We start from the raw sequence: 17340 nt of genomic DNA, 5'->3' as shown, positions 1-17340 counted from the left end.
TGATTTATATATATGATTTGAATTTCTTATGAAGAATCATGTTTTTTTCTTTAAAAAGAAAGCATTTAGATAGAAAGATAAATCTGTACTAAGAATTGAAATTTGTTATACTTTTTGTCATCTGCCATCTTTATTTCCAATGTTCTAAATAATATACCACATTTTAAAATATCTTCAACATGATATAAATTTATTCAAACTGATTTTTATGAATTTTACAATCAATTTATGACTATTTATCAGAGGTATACTACTGTTGTCTTCATTTACAATTGTTTTCATGTTGTACTGTTACACCACTCTCCCAGGTAAGGATAGAACTGAGACCTCACAAACATGCTTAATCCAATCACACTCTTTATGTGCCTGTCCCAAGCAATGAGTATCATTCATCTTATTTGTTTTTCATTCACTGTTTTGTCAGTATTGCTGTGGTCAGTTATTTTACTAGAATTATTTTCCATTTTTCATGTCAATGTCTTTTTATAGCTGACTATATACAGAAGGATTTTGGTCATTGTTGAAGGCCATTCTTTGACTTACAGTTGCTTTCATTTATTGGTTGTTGTCCCAGAATGCATATGTGACTGTATAACTTTATCACTAACACAAAATATTAAGTAAGATTTGTATATTTTATTTTCACTTTGCAAAAATGAACAAGGTAAAAACTTCCACAAGTAAGTGTCAAGGAACAAAAAACGTTTACAAAAATGTCTAACATTGAACAAAAATTCTCATATAAAAATAATCATATAACAAATAATATATAAAGGCACTACATTGGATGGAATATCAGGCAGTGTACAGAACTACACTCAGCAGTAATACATTGGTTTATTTATCGTTAGGAAAAACAAGTTATATGTATTCTCAAGTAAAAGTTTTGTAGATATCACAGAAAATATAGGAAATTAATTACAATTACATTGAATCAACATTTTAAATCTAAACACTGATGATGAAAACAGTTTATCAATACATATAATATAGAACAAAATTTTTTTATTGTTTTATATTTCTTAAAATTCACATGCTGATAAATCATATATCTACAGAATGATTTCATCTTACAAAACAAGTCTTCCATACAATACACTAACATTAAATAACATTATTTCACATTAAACATGTAAAATATAACAAACATATAAAAATAAATAATTATTATGGACGGAAAAAAATATTGTTGTATCCTTTAGCATTTACATAGACAATAAATATAAAGAAAAACATTCAAATTTAATCAAAGTTGTTATCAATTTAAGACCTTAAGCCAAAGTTTATAATGTGACAATCAATAGTAATATGCATTATCTGTGTCAACAAATTTTTTAAATAGGTTGAAGACAAATTAAATAAATCAAAATTGGCAAAAATGTTTAACATGAACAGCACTATTCTTTAGATTTTCTAGATGCATTTGATGGTCTTCTGCTTCCTAATCCTCCAGTCTCACTTTGTCTTCTACTTCCTCTACTACCACTTCGCTCAACATTTTCTCCAGAAACACCTGTAACTGGTCCCCGACTGTCACTTCTATCTACCTGCTCCCCTGACTGTGTTTTCTTTAGGCTACCAGCAGAGGACTGTCTAGGAAGACTCTGTGCATTCACACTGTCTTTAGATTCAGCCTTCTTTAGACTACTCCTAGATGGCTGTTTCTTAAGCTGATTGTCTTCACTCTGTGACTGAGTGGGAGGTGAACTACCTCTTGTAGCTTCCTCAGTGTCAGCTTTACCATTCCTTTCAGTGTCAGCTTTAACACTCCTCTCAGTTTCAGCTTTTCCACTCCTCTCTGTGTCAGCTTTTAAACTGCTTTCGGTGTCAGCTTTAGCGCTTGTCTCAGTGTCAGCTTTTACACTCCTAGCAGTGTCAGCATTTACACTCCTTGCAGTGTCATCTTTTACACTTCTTGCAGTGTCATCTTTTACACTTCTCCCGGTATCAGCTTTTACACTTCTCTCAGTTTCACTTTTGTCCTGTTTCTGAGTTTCACCTCCTGCTTCGTTATCAGTGTCAGTTTCTATTTCAATTTGTGTGACTGGTTCCTCAATCTGGGAACGAGGCCTAGCATTATCATTTTCATTATCAAATGATTTACTGACATCTTTTTGTGATCCAGGTTTGACAGGAGTTACTGCCCCTCTCGATCCTCTACTTCCTTTAGTTGTAGGTCGAGAGGTCTTTTCTGGTATGGGTGATGCTTTAGCTGTTTTCTTACTACCCTTTGACTTTGATGAGACGGTACTTCCAGCTTTACCACTCCTAGGACTACCTTTGCCACTGATGGTACTTCCTGCTGGTTTTGGACTAGATTGTACTGCAGGACTACCTTTACCACTTGGGTGAGGACTTGACTTCGTAGAGCGTGCTTTCTCTCCTTCAGCCATAAGAGGTTCCTTAACTAATCCCATGCCTGGTGGCAGTGGTGGAGCTTTAGGAGTGATTGCTCTATATGACAACTGAGACACCTCGGATGGATTGGCATCAAAGTCTTCTTCCTGTTCTAGTTCCTGTAACTCTTCATCATCCTCCTCTGATTGGATCTCTGACTCCCCCTCAGCAGGTAACATTGATGGACCGGCCTTCAATAACATTAGATAGGATCGAGACTTCTTAGCTCCATCCTCTGGTAGACCTAACAATAGAAAATAAAACTTTGAAAAATGTGAAACAAAATATCAATAAGGCTGTACAGTTGCCTATTATACACCTTATCGCTATTTGGAAATCTGTCCGGCTTGAACTGAGAATCTGTCCAGCCTGAACTTTTGACATCATACAACAATCACTTTTCCATTGTGGCGTCAGATATTTTCTATTATGACGTCAAAATTTACGGGAACTTTTGTAATGTTCAGTAATGGCGGACAAATAGCAATAAGGTGTATTGCTTACATCCACCTCATTTGAACTTTGGTGGATAGTTGTCGCATTAACAATCATACCTCATCTCCTCATTTTTATATAATTATATTTCTCCAAATTTTTTAAATGTTAACACAATAGGTTTGAATAACTTTAATACATGTATATTTAAATTTTAATTTTCTAGAGATGAAAAATACTGTACAACACCAGATTTGATGAAAGAAGCTATTTCTCAAATGATTATTAGACCACAAAATATGCAAACTTTCACTTTCTTTTCTGTTAAACTGCAAAACTTATGTTCTTTCTGTGTTTCTTAACCTTTTTAAAAAAAAATTCTCCCTGAATTTGTGTTTGGTCTAATTCTTTTTATTTATAAAGTTGTTTTTTTTTAACTACATTCATGTTGTTTTACCACTGCATCAAGCATTATAAAATATTTTCCCCTCAAAAATAAATTTATAAATTGCAACTTGAGATTAGCTGAGCCTTTCATATACTGTAAATTTAGAAATTATTGCGAGGTTTTTATTATTGCGAATAATGCGACTGAGTTGTAAACGCAATAATTAAAACTCGCATTTTGTAATATTTGAACTGACTTAAGCATGACTTTTCTCAAAATCGTAAAAATTAAAATCGCATTCAAGTGTAAAATGACAAAATCGCAATAATAAATGCACGCAATAATTTCTGAATTTACAGTATTCAAGATTTCATTATTGAGAGTGGGTGAGTTGCTAGTTTATATGTCATTTGGTCTCGAGAGGAAAGTTGTCTCATAAGTTATCATACCACATCTTCTTATTTTTTTAAATCTCAAGATTATGTTTTTTTTCTATATGACATCATCAAGCATCCATAGTCACCTTTTATCATCAATATCACAATAATAAAATCAGAGGAATTTAACAGTCCAGAAGATATGATCAACACAAAGAGTCCATAGAAATAAAAAAATATTTATTGAATACGGCATTAACTGATTGCTAGCATTTACCTGCATCTAATATTAAAGCAGTTCTGGACAGCTTCCATTTATCTACTGGTGTTGGACAATTCAGATCCAATGTATCACATAGAACTTGACGACTCTGCAAGTATAAAACAAAAGTGATTATTTATTAAATATAAGTCAAGGTTATATTTTTTTCAAAACTAGTCATGGTAATAATTTCTAAAGACAAAAGCTATTTTGAAATAAAACAAATTGTATCAATTATTAACATCTACCAATCATATACAGTTGTGAAATTTTACACAATATTCTTATAACTTTTTTGGTTACAAAGAACTCAAATTTTATTATTTCTACACAATGGAGATTATATTATTTTCAGAGTCATCTGTTGAAAACAAATACTGAAAATCTTGTACATTTTTCATTTACATTATAGTGACTATTTTAATTGTCCTCAACAGACAAAAACCGATGTAGAAATATCTAAGTACCTTATTCATGAATATAGGACATGAATATGTGACTGTTTAATTACCTTATTCATGAATATAGGACATGAATATGTGACTGTTTAATTACCTTATTCATGAATCATGAACATAGGACAGGGATATATGTGACAGTTTAATTACCTTATTCACGAACATTGGACATAGATATGTGACTGTTTAATTACCTTATTTATGAACATAGGACAGGGATATGTGAAGGTTTTTAAAATGACCTTATTCATGAACATAGGACAGGACTATGTGAGTTATTTACCTTATTCATGAACATAGGACAGGGATATATTTGACTGCTTAATTACCTTATTCATGATCATAGGACAAGGACATGTGACTGTTTATTTACCTTATTCAGGAACACAGGACATGAATATGTGACTGTTTAATTACCTTATTCATGAACATAGGACAGATATATGTGACTGTTTAATTACCTTATCTATGAACATAGGACATGGATATGTGACTGTTTAATATCCTTATTTATGAACATAGGACAAGGACATGTGACTGTTTATTTATCTTATTCATGAACATAGGACATGGCTATGTGACTGTTTAATTAGCTTATCTATGAACATAGGACATGGGACAGATATATGTGACTGTATAATTGCCTTATTTATGAACATAGGACAGATATATGTCTGTTTAATTACCTTATCTATAAACATAGGACCTGGATATGTGACTGTTTAATTACCATATTCATGAACATAGGACAGATATATGTGACTGTATAATTGCCTTATTTATGAACATAGGACAGAAATATGCGACTGTATAATTGCCTTATTTATGAACATAGGACAGATATATGTGACTGTATAATTGCCTTATTTATGAACATAGGACAGAAATATGTGACTGTTTAATTACCTTATTTTAAACATAGGACAGGGATATGTGACGGTTTTTAAAAAGACCTTATTCATGAACAAAGGCAGGGCTTTCCATTGAAGCCGGTAGCAGGCGGAAATCCGCTGTTTGGGCATGGCTTCAAGTGCCGGCTGCTTCACCGACAAAAAAATATGAAATAAATTCAAAAAGAAAAAAATATCTTTTTCTTATGTTTACAGGCAGCCGAGAGACGTATTGTCGCAAAGTCACAGTCACGATAAACAAGGATAAAAAGTCAGTGTTTACCTTGGGCTAAATATAGTTCACATGCATTCAGGTCACTGATTGGTTGTCTATTTAAAGTCAGAATGCATTGTTTCTTTTTAAAGATAACAAGCGAGATGTTCCGGTGGTCATTGAACGATACCAATAGAGACGTTCCGATGGTCATTAACTGGTTGGCTTTTTTTAGGCTTTTAAAACGTGAAGACAATCAGTTGGGATGACAATCTTATGTTATCAAGGACATGTGACTGTTTATTTACCTTATTCATGAACATAGAACAGGGATATGTGACTTTGTTATTACCTTATTCATGAACATAGGACATGGATATATTACTGTGTTATTACCTTATTCGTGAACATAGGGCAGAGATATGTGACTGTTTAATTACCTTATTCATAAACATAGGACAGGGATATGTGACTGTTTATTTACCTTATTCATGAACATAGGACAGGGATATGTGACTGTTTTCTTTTCCTCCTTTTCTTCCTGGTCACTTCTTATGACTGGTCTCAGGTATAAACATGGAATGGAATACAAACCAGATCTACAAAATAATCATATATCAATTAATGTCAAAGCAGATTAGATCTTATCAATTTTAAAATATCATTAAATAAGAACTATCTTCAAGGATTCTAACTCATCTTTTTTATCTAATTAAAATGAATTTCTTGCTGACATGATGAAAAATCTTTTTCATAATAACATTTTGTTCAGAAATTCAATGAATATTTCCATTAGCGACTGAATCTCAGTACTTTTTCAGCTGGTAGTAACAACATGGTCAATTCTGTAAAAAGTCTCTTTGCATCAGGTATTTTTGCTGTTGTAAACTTTTTGTAATGGGTGCAAAAAAGACTTTTTAAAAGTCTGCCTAAAATTTGATAACTTGTTGAAGAGAAGCTTTGGATATAGAGTCTTGATTGAACAAGGGACACATTAAGTATCATATACTACCTTCAATTAACATTAGATGTAAAATTTAGCACAAACAAAATTCAAAAAAAAAAAAAGAGATTTGTTTTCATTTCTAGGGTATGTTTATTTTATCTTTATTGTAAAAAAGAACACAATAAACAAATTTCTGACTTCTCCCATTCTTATACTAATATACATGCATGTTGAAATATGTACAAACAAAATAATGATCAACATATGAGCGGATCCTTACTCAGGGTTCTTTAGACTATCATTATCATAGTCCCAGGAACCTCCTTGTAGGTATATACTGGTCAAAAATAATCCTCCCTCATCGACTTCATAGTCCTCTGTGTTGATGTCATCCATAACTACACACTCAAATGACATCTGAAATTAACACATACAAACATTTTAAATAAAGTATGACTGATGCCTTGGAACCAAAAGTTAGTTTTCATCTTATCCATACCTGTCAACCTCTGAAAATGAAAAGTCAGGTCATGACCTGCATTGAGAAAAAAAATCTCAGGTCATAACGCGTACGACATTTTGCGGACTCAATTGAAGAACAAAAATATGTTTACATATAATTTATATAGTCAATATGTATATTAAACAGTTTGAACATGTATACCAGTTTATTTCAGACTATTGTTATATTCCATAGTAGCAGACTTGGAATTCTTTAAAAGAACTGCACTTGGTTTCAGTTCATAGCAATGCAAATGTGTATTCATTTTACAAGAAAGAAGAGCACACAGTGTATCCTTATTAAGATCAGCCCTAAACTATGTAGCTATTTTCTTTACTAAAGAAAATGCCCTCTCACTGTCTGCATTGCTGTTTGGCAAAACCAGTAATGTTTTAGGAAGTTTTGACAAAACAAAAAATCTTGGCTTGTTAAGAAAAATGTCATGCAACTTGGACATTTCTCCCCAAAATGTACCAATGTCAGTTTCAGGGGAAGTGCAAAGTGGAAGTTCATCTAATGGGGTCAACTGATAGTCACTGAACTCATCTTGTAGCTTGTTGAAAATATCGTTACGTAGCTCAGGTAAACAAGTCCTACATTTTGACTTTTGGTTACATTGAAAAAGACCGATAAAACCGAAGGTCGTATTACTTCTAAATACCGGAAACAATTCCGGTCAGAAATCCTGGTGAAACGGGTAATGTTAGAAATTCCCGGGACCCGCCGGGTAAAGAAAAACTCCCGGGTGAGAGGTGAAAATAACGGGTGTCACCCGCAAAAAACGGGTGAGTTGACAGGTATGTCTTATCAAATAAATAATTTTTGCTTGATGACGAAACATATTAACCTGAATAAACTCTTACCATGCGGTAATTGATGGGTGTTGTAGTCTTTATTATCCTTTTGGTATCCACTCATTATTACCTAACCTAACAATAACCACTTCAGGTTTTAGTACACCTTTGATAATTTCTAATAAAATAACTGTCTAAACTAGAGTCAATATCTAATAATTCGGACTTACTGAACATTCCGTTACCATGAATACGATAAAATATGACAGATGTAAGGATATGTAATCATTCATTTAAATTCACCAACAAGAGATAAAACATTGTTAAAAGGAACCCAACATAAAAAATAAGAAAAATATTATTGGTTGTCACATGGAATTCAGAATTCACTGGCATTTTTGCTAATTTATCTATACCACTTTGAAGTCTATGAACAATATCAGGTTTATACAGCTATATGCCAATTAATATACATATTAAAGACCTACATCATCCACCCTGGTGTTAGTGACAATGGCCTTCTCCTGTTTTAGAGATGTCAACAAAGCCTGTGGATTGACCAGGCCTCCAAGCCAGATCTTTGTCAGTCTTCCTGAGGCTATGATTGGATTATCATCACCATCATCTTTGTAGGTAGGTATCATACCATGTCTTACAAATTCATATAACTGCTTGTGTCTCTTCTTTGTATCTAGTAATAAAATCAATTCATATTACAAATTACTTAGAATGCATTAATGAACTCCATGAATTTAACAAATACAGTAATTATTTGACAACTATCTCAGAAGTGAATCCATTGTTATCAAATGTTAAAGTAGATATCTTTTCTTAAACCATGGAAAATACATAACTTTAACATTCATAATCTACATATTTTTGCCTTATTTTGATGCAGAAAATTAATGTGTACAATTATGATGCCAAATTCATTAAAGCAAACCAACAAATGTTTGCATCTATCCTAAGTCAGGAATCTGATGTACAGTAGTTGTCGTTTGTTTATGTAATTTATATGTGTTTCTCGTTTTTTATATAGATTAGACCGTTGGTTTTCCCGTTTGAATGGTTTTACACTGATAATTTTGGAGCCCTTTATAGCTTGTTGTTCGGTGTGAGCCAAGGCTCCGTGTTGAAGGCTGTACATTGACCTATTAAAGTTTACTTTTATAAATTGTTATTTGAATGGAGAGTTGTCTCATTGGCACTCACACCACATCTTCCTATATCTATATATGAAATTAATGTGACTTTAAAACTTTGCTGTATTATAGAATTGATATCTTATCTTCATAATGTTGTTTGTAACCTCTACACTAGAATTATAATTCAAGCCATGTTTATCTAACTTATTGTAAGAATTGTAAGAAGAAAGACAACTCTGGGTTTTTTTTCTTATACCGGTATAAATCAAAGGGTATATCCTTTCCTCAGGTCTTGGGTATAATTTAACAATAAGAAAATGTGATATAATGGCTTAGGAGAAACCAATCAATCAGATTCCAACAGACAAGAATATATACAACTTAACAAAAATGTATAGCCTTTAACAATGAGCAAAACCCAAACTGTGTAGTTAGCTATAACAGGCCCCTGCATGACAAAATGTTAAAAAAAAAAATAGAGAGGAACTCAAGGGCCTGATTTAATATGAATATAAATTGATAGTCTAAAGTTCATTTTAATATTAAATGGATGTATCCACATTATAAATATCACTTACCTTCAAGCCAGGACACCAGTGAATGAGTACAAGGCTGACAGTTAGGATGAATCCATGATATAGGTATAAACTCTTCTTGTAAGCTAGAAACAGTAGATGACAACATCTTTGGTAAAGCTTCTGGTCCTCCCAGTAGATGTGATTGTAGAACATTAATCTCTTGTCTGATGTGACACAGGATGGTATTAAACCACAAACATTCCTGTAATTAAAATACAATTTCTTCAACAAAAACATTTGAGCAAAGTTGGCAATGTTTGATTATTTCCCTTTTTTCGATTGTTATGACTTTTGATACACATTAAATAATACCTGAATAACACAAATAAATACACTGAGGAAAAATAATTGTAGATATATGAACATCAAACAACTTCATAGGATATTCAAAGAAATGACATGCGTAACACAGGGTGTTATTGTCTTCATTCTAAATGTCCACAAATCATTCTGAATAATGCAAGAGTCATCTATCTGAATTTCTAAAACATTTATGCAACATTAGAACCTGTCTCAGCTGTAATTTAGCTGTCTTCAATTACAACTTGCTTCTATATATTTCATTAAAACATGAACCACTAATTATCTCCCCTTACCTGTAATAGAATTTTTTTTATCTCCCCTTACCTGTAATAAACAATATCCTATAGTTTCTGGCATCTGTGAACTGGCTGCAGTAGCCAGGCTGATAACTGATGGTCTATGGTATGGGAAATCATAGTCTTCACCAATTACATCTATCACATTACCCAACTCCAACAGGTTAGGTAACTCTTCCAAACACAAATCTAATGCTGATCTCAATTTAGCTATGTTAATTTCTCCTGTAGTTTTAGCTACATCTCCAGCTTCCATGTTCTGTGTTTCAAACATGTGGTCAAGATGTCGGATAAAAACACTTGAGCTGAAAGAAAAATCTTTTATCTCTCAACAATATTTTTGCTATAACACAAAGAATTGAGTAACCTTTTTTAATTAATTTCTGATATCATATAATAAATAAAAGGACTTCAAAACGGTAATTCAAAACCTTTTAAGTCTGGCAAGTCTTTTATTTGGTCAACATAACATCAAATAAACCAGAGAAAGAAAATTACCAGCCAGCATCGTAGTGAAAATAAATAAACACAGTTTTGATGACAACAGATCAAAATTTCAGTATCAAGGAGACAATTTCATCATCATTACACAACATCTCTCTATACTTGATTTGATTTTATGTGTTTTAACGCCACTTTTAAGCATAGCTTTTGTGCTATTTCGTGGCGGCCAGTTTTTATTGGTGGAGGAAGCCAGAGTGCTAGGAGAAAACCACTACCTTCGATAGGAAAACTGACATTCCTAGTCAATTAAGATTGGAATCGAATGCATCTGCTATAGCGAGGTTTGGAACTCACAACCTCAGCGTTGACAGGCTAGTGATTAAAGTAGTAACTACTTAGACCACTCTGCCACCGAGGCTTCTCCTCAATACTTGATAGAAAGATGGGATGGGTAAGTGAAGTGACTTGGCTAGTACTGTCTAAGATGTCTAGCTAAATATTAAATCAATGTAGACTTACTTGGCATCATTATTTTCTTTTTCTACACTTGTCTCTAACTGTAAAGCTGAAATTGTGAATTCTTCATCCACATTTTTCTCATACCATGAACCATATTCTTGTGGATCTGTGAAAAAGAAATAAAAAAGTCAGATGTAAATCCAACCAAATCAGTGGTAATTGTCATGTGTTGTTAAATTTCCCTTTTGACAAGGAGCCTGTATTGATCTCCTGGTTATAATTTCTGTAAAACAACTCTTAAATGGGTAACAATTGTCTTTAAAGGGCAATAACTTCTTCTATTTTAAGTTTTGGTTGCAATATTGGTTTGAAGACAGGATCATGAACACATTTTTGAACTAGATACCCCAAGGGTGAATGTGATCAAGTGTCAATTAATAAGGCCAGTTTAAAACAAGAACTTTTTTTGTAAAAGTTAATGGTCCATGACAGACACAAAACACAAAGTGTTGAGAAAAGCTCAAATTGCCCTATAGGCAAGATAAGCAAACAAATAACTGGGTGCATATGAAGCAAAATTTTCTCAGAGCTTATCTTGTCTACATTACTTACCAACATTAGCTGGTGGAGTAGGGATAGCTACACTCCCTAATACCAGTGAGCCTGAACTTTCTTGGTATAGATTATACAGGACATGGGTTACAGCAGCTTCAATATAGGTCATATCACTCTCACTTGTCACACAGTTATTGTACACCAACTACAAAACCATTAGCATTTTATATACATATGTATCATGTTCTTTTATATACATGTTTTCTTTAATGTGCATTAGATTTAAGGAGAAAAAATCAGCTGATCAATACATTTCAAATCAAACCATTTACATATCAATAAATAAATAATCTTTCAGAATATTTTTCCTAAACAAGTAGTATTATTCGGTATGATGACAACTTACTTCCAATACCATTATACTACATTTCCACTAATTTTTACTCTCTTTCTAAAGTTTTTTAAATAAACTGCTTAAACTTTTGTCTTATAAAAGTGAGTTATAATAATACACCTTGATCCATAAAGTGTAACATGTTGCAAAGCCATGTGCTTTTTTTATCAGCCACTAAAACCCATTTGTGTTTATGGTTACCGAGTACCAAATATTGCAATATGTGTTACAATAAAACATTTCTTATATCTTGGAAAAAGATGTATCACAGTGCACTTAAAACATTGCTTTTCATTTGCATGCTTTGAACTTTGAGACATTCATTTTTTTTTATTTTTTTTTTTTTGGGGGGGGGGGGGGGGGGGTATTTTTTTTACTCTTAGAAAATACTGATCATTACACAACTAAGAGATGATTAGAACAAAGACCATTATGACTTAATATGTGTTGCAATTGCTTTTTTTTCAAAACATATCTTCACTCTATAAATGGGAAATATATGTGCTTAGTTGGCCAGTTCTGTGTACCAACACCAGTTAAATCTTTACCGAGGAAATGGAATAATCCAGATTTTCAAAATTTGGTGCCTCGAAGCCTAATGTTGTTGGCCATGGAGATTCCATCTATTAGAGGAATGTTAAACAATATAAATCATTTGACTAAATACTTATCAATTTTGGCACATTTATAATGTTTATTTGAGCATCACTTGAGAACTTTTATAATACTTTAAATTCAAATGCTTTAATTTCAACGAAGTTGAATAAAATAAATCTTTTTATAGAATCATCTTGATTTTGAATTAAAATTATATTTAATTCTGAGAAAGCTTAATATATCAGAATTACAAAATTTCATTACTTGTTACTTTTAACATAAACAAATTTTGTTATAAATGGAATGAAATCATGTTATGGTTTAAACATACCTGGGCAAACATATTGGTCATTTTATCAACTTTGGGGTCCGTTCCATCAGGTCTCAGTAATTTTCCTGTTAGTATTTCTATGGCTTGTTCCATCTGGACTTTATTGAATGGATACCACTGATTAAGTCCTTGGGATCCAAACAACTGTCTAGCTGACAACATTCCCTGTATGACACTGAGACCGAAGGCTATAGATTTGATAACTTGTGATTCTGTTGATAGTTTGTCAAACACTCCAGCATTTGATGTCTGCTTCAGAGTGGACACAATTGCTGTAAAAAAAAATTACATGCAGGAAATTTGGCTAAAAAAGTCCATTTGGGCTGTTTGTCAAAATATGATGATTTTGTGCAATTTTCAGACCTAAAAGCTTTAGGAAAACTTTGGCTGCCACCTAAGATCCAAAATGTTTTTAAGCCAAAAGATTCCAATTTTGATATAGAATGAATCAATATAAAAACTTTTTGGATTGTGGATAGCAATCAAGGTTAAATATGCCAAAAACAACTAAGATTATGGATTTTTTTTCTTCAAAATTGACCTAAAATACAAATAATGTGTATTTAAGGGGTCATAGCTTCATGAATTAGGAAGATGCAAAAAAAAATTATTTATGTCCTAAACGTATAATCACAAGTATTTCTATGCCAATTTTAACCCTTCATGAAGGGATTTTACTGAAATTTGAAATAAGTGAACATTTTTTTAAAGAATTTTGAGAATGGAAGCCAGACTACCTTCATTATCACACTATTATAATTATCAATTGTCATAAAATGTGTCAAAATTTATGTACAATGTACCTGAGTGTAGATATGATTGTGGAGATTTGTGTTGTATTGTAAATGGAGCATCTACTTTTCCTCCTTCGTCAGCAGTGCTGCCCTCTGGTGTTATTACATCCTGAGTTATGTGACTCCATGAAACTTTGTGTAGGTTCCTGATCAGGAAATCTGTTATCCTGGGACATGGTTCTGATGTTATCCATACACAGAATCTACTTCCTTTCTGCTTGTCTTCCTGCATGACACCTAAACAAAATGGTGCAAAAGTTAGCATTCATGTGTTATAAATAATTATTCAAAAGATGATTATTGGAGCTAAAAATAAAATCTGGTATATCTATATCTAAATTAGTAGTTATGAGGCTCTATAATTTTTTTAATTCGTTTTGTCAGAATACATTTGTTTAAAGAAGAAATAAATGATTATTCATTGAATTAGCTGAAAAATTATATGCAGAGACATGACCTTTTTAAACTCTAACTATATAAACACAGATACAAATTTAACATTTTTATAGTACATTTAAATTTATAGTTGCACGATATACTTCAAGGTTTTTTTACAGGAAACCATTCATGCACAAAGAAACCAATGTTTTTTATCAATTAATTGCTACTTAATATCAAGGACGTATATTGTTAGTTATACGTCCTTGTTAATATGCATGTATGAAGATGTGAATTCAAACAATTCAAACAGCAGCATACAATTCATATAAATGATCAATGAGTTTCACAAGTACAATTGAAATCATTGCCAAATCATTTACAATCATTGAAGACAGAAAATAAATACATCACAGCAAATTGTAAAATATAACTGAAAAATATTATTAATATTATCACAGATATATTATATAAATAGCAGCTAAACACACATGAAAATGTTTAAATTGAACTAAATTGAAAATTCGAAATCCTGGTAAGAATAATCCATGAAAATGGAAATAAATGTTTGAAATTATATCAGAATATTTGGGCTAGTTAAACAAGTGGTAACAGCAAACCAATACTTGTTTAAGTGCATTATGTGACCCCCTTTATAGTTATATACCTTCATACCCATTATCATATGACATTTAAAAGTGTACAGCCTTTCCCAAATTTTATTACTTTTGTTCTCTCTAAAGGTGAATTGAGTTGCCAATCTCAAAAAATACAGGTTGCTCTTTGTAAATACAGCTTTTTCACCAACCAAGTCTCTTTTGGGGAGATATATAATATTCAAAGATACTTTTTCTTGTTTACCTTCTTGTTCCAAAATATGATCTCAATGTATCATCTCATAGATAAACAGATTATACCAGTATAAATATCTATAAATACACATGGATTGCAGCAAAATTTAATTATGAGGAAGACCCAAAGTAAAGGCAGGGGTTGTACATAATTTAAGTATAAGTTTAAACTCTTAGAACTTCAAGGCATATAAATATTTGAAAATATATTGCACAGCACCTTTGTTTCAACCTTTGAAAATAATAGCAGTGAATAGGAACTTTCCATTAAAGAATTAAATTTTTTACAACAAGAATGTGTCCCCAGTACACAGATCCACACTATCATTTTCTATGTTCAGTGGACAGTGAAAATGGGGTAAAATCTCTAATTTGGCATTAAAATAAGAAAAATTATGTCATAGGGAACATGTGTACTAAGTTTCAAGTTGATTGAACTTCAACTTCAACAGAAGCTACCAAAAACTTTAACCTGAAGCGGGACAGACAGACAAACGGACGAACAGACCAGAAAACATAATGCTCATAAATGAGGCATAATAAATGGGGCATAAAAATTCACAGTAAAAGAGACACCTTTTAAGCCCTAAAAGGAGTTACTATGGGAAATAGCATTGACTATATTTACAGAAGTGTTACCTGTCATTTTGTTGTAACATGATTATAGTACTATAAACGCATTTAGCCTTTACTAGCCCGTTTCTTTGCAATTTAATTTTGTGATTTTCGAATCAGTTTCATGAAGATAATAAGGAAAGATCCATGTTTTACATATTTGCAACTTTTTACATATTTGTTATTTTTCTACTCTAGAAAGTCACGAAAACAAATTGGTAGTGAAATTATTTGGTTTACAGCATTTGAGGACAATTGTATGTCTTACAAAATATGATTTCTTCTCTATTTTTCTCCCTCTCCCTGACTAAATGTGCAAAAAATGTGAACACATACCTTGTGGACACCATCATATTTAATAGGAATCATTTTTGGCAAATTATCAACAGGTGTTTTACATCCCCTTTAATGTGTGAAAACAATAAATGTGAAAATATCCTATGTGGATCACGGCACATCTAACAGGAAATAATACCCATCTTTGTGGATAAATAACTAACTCTTACTTCGAGATCTGGCTACCCTCACTAATTGTTTTTTCAGATCATTAAACAGTGTATCATGAGCCAGATGAAGATTTTCTATGATAACCCATCCATCATGCTTCTCAGCACCATCAATGGCTTCCTGTATCATGTATTCACAACCTTCTCCTATCTTTACATGTTCTACTTTGGAACCAATTGCCTGAAAATATGTCAAAACAATTTGTGAAAATTAAATGTAAAAATTTTAATTTAGTTCATTTATATGTTTTGGAGTTAAGTGTGATGTCAATTTTCACTGAACTAGTTCACATTTTATCTAGGTGCAAGCTGAGGACCACCTCTGGGTGCAGGATTTTCTCACTGCATTGAAGACCCATTGTTGGACTTTGCCTCTTGTCTGCTCTTTGGTTGATTGTTGTCTCTTTGACATATTCCCCATTTCCATTTTTAATTTTATTAATAAAGTGATAGAATGTGTTTTGAACCTTCTTTTTCATTGCCCTTTTTAAGTTTATAGTTTTTTACAATTCAATTAAACTTTATAAACTTTTAACAATTTAAAAAGTGTAAACTAAGATTGGTGATGTTAAAAATCATTTATTACTGCAGATTCATTTGGTAAAATAAATGGATAACAGCTAACCACATAACAAAGTGTTCAACAAACCACAAGCTGACTTTTGGCTTGTATACAGAATTTGTTAAAGCCACAGAATCACCTTTTTCTCAATCCTCAAAGTTGGTACCAATAAAACTTCTAGTAAATGTATTCATATTAGTAATAGTCTAGTGGTAGAGGCCTGTAAATTAAAGATTTTAATCATGCATGCATTACCTGAGCCATCTTATATAAAACATCTATTGGTTGGTCTGTCATTCTTAATTTTGTTGAAAATGGTTTGAGTCCACTTGTTACACTAGGAGGCAGTAATAACAACACACCAAGGTGACGTTTGGCATCCTTCAATGTGTCAGCTAAATTAAAATCTGATTGGTCAGGTAGATTTAATGTCAGGTGTTTGTTGACATAGTTAACGAGAGCTGTTGGTAGTCTGTCAGGTCTGAGCATACGAAGAAGTAACAGCTGATGGAACTCTGTCATTGGTCCTAAATCTGGAGTCTTTGCATTCCCAACGCTGCCACTAGAACCAGGTCTTCTTTCTAAACAACAATAATAAATAGAAATCACTATAGCAAATAGATGATACTATTTTGATGTTAAATTTACCAATACCTTTTTCTGTATAATAAACTTGGGTTTTCATTAGAAACAGTATTTTTTGTTCTTGGCCTAAATAATCACAAACTATTGAATATACTACAAGCTTCTTTTTAGTCTCTTACAATGAAATAATGTAATTTTGTAAAACGCTGCATGGAATATTCGATCTAATATAGTCTAATAACTGTACGGTATATATCATTGTATTATACTATTGTTCTCTACTG

General features: G+C 32.2%; 1 protein-coding gene across 1 annotated transcript in view; it reads right to left on the bottom strand.

Annotated features, from left to right (window-relative positions):
• Positions 1–621: 621 nt before the first annotated feature.
• Positions 622–17340, bottom strand: part of LOC143079128 (uncharacterized) — a 95105-nt gene continuing 78386 nt past the window's right edge. The window contains exons 87-99 of the mRNA XM_076254324.1: positions 16727–17052; positions 15904–16090; positions 13569–13796; positions 12766–13037; positions 11501–11648; positions 10949–11054; positions 10014–10290; positions 9387–9588; positions 8152–8354; positions 6648–6784; positions 5906–6020; positions 3875–3968; positions 622–2641 (exon numbers count right to left, since the gene is read on the bottom strand). Of these exons, the coding sequence (XP_076110439.1) occupies positions 1398–2641; positions 3875–3968; positions 5906–6020; positions 6648–6784; positions 8152–8354; positions 9387–9588; positions 10014–10290; positions 10949–11054; positions 11501–11648; positions 12766–13037; positions 13569–13796; positions 15904–16090; positions 16727–17052 (3539 nt within the window). The 3' untranslated portion in view covers positions 622–1397. The remainder of the gene's footprint in view (positions 2642–3874; positions 3969–5905; positions 6021–6647; positions 6785–8151; positions 8355–9386; positions 9589–10013; positions 10291–10948; positions 11055–11500; positions 11649–12765; positions 13038–13568; positions 13797–15903; positions 16091–16726; positions 17053–17340) is intronic.

The sequence above is a fragment of the Mytilus galloprovincialis genome, chromosome 6 (assembly GCF_965363235.1).
Source record: "Mytilus galloprovincialis chromosome 6, xbMytGall1.hap1.1, whole genome shotgun sequence".
In the NCBI taxonomy this organism is placed as follows: domain Eukaryota; kingdom Metazoa; phylum Mollusca; class Bivalvia; order Mytilida; family Mytilidae; genus Mytilus; species Mytilus galloprovincialis.
Note: the sequence above shows the minus strand (reverse complement) of the source record. Positions and strands in the feature narration are given on the sequence as shown.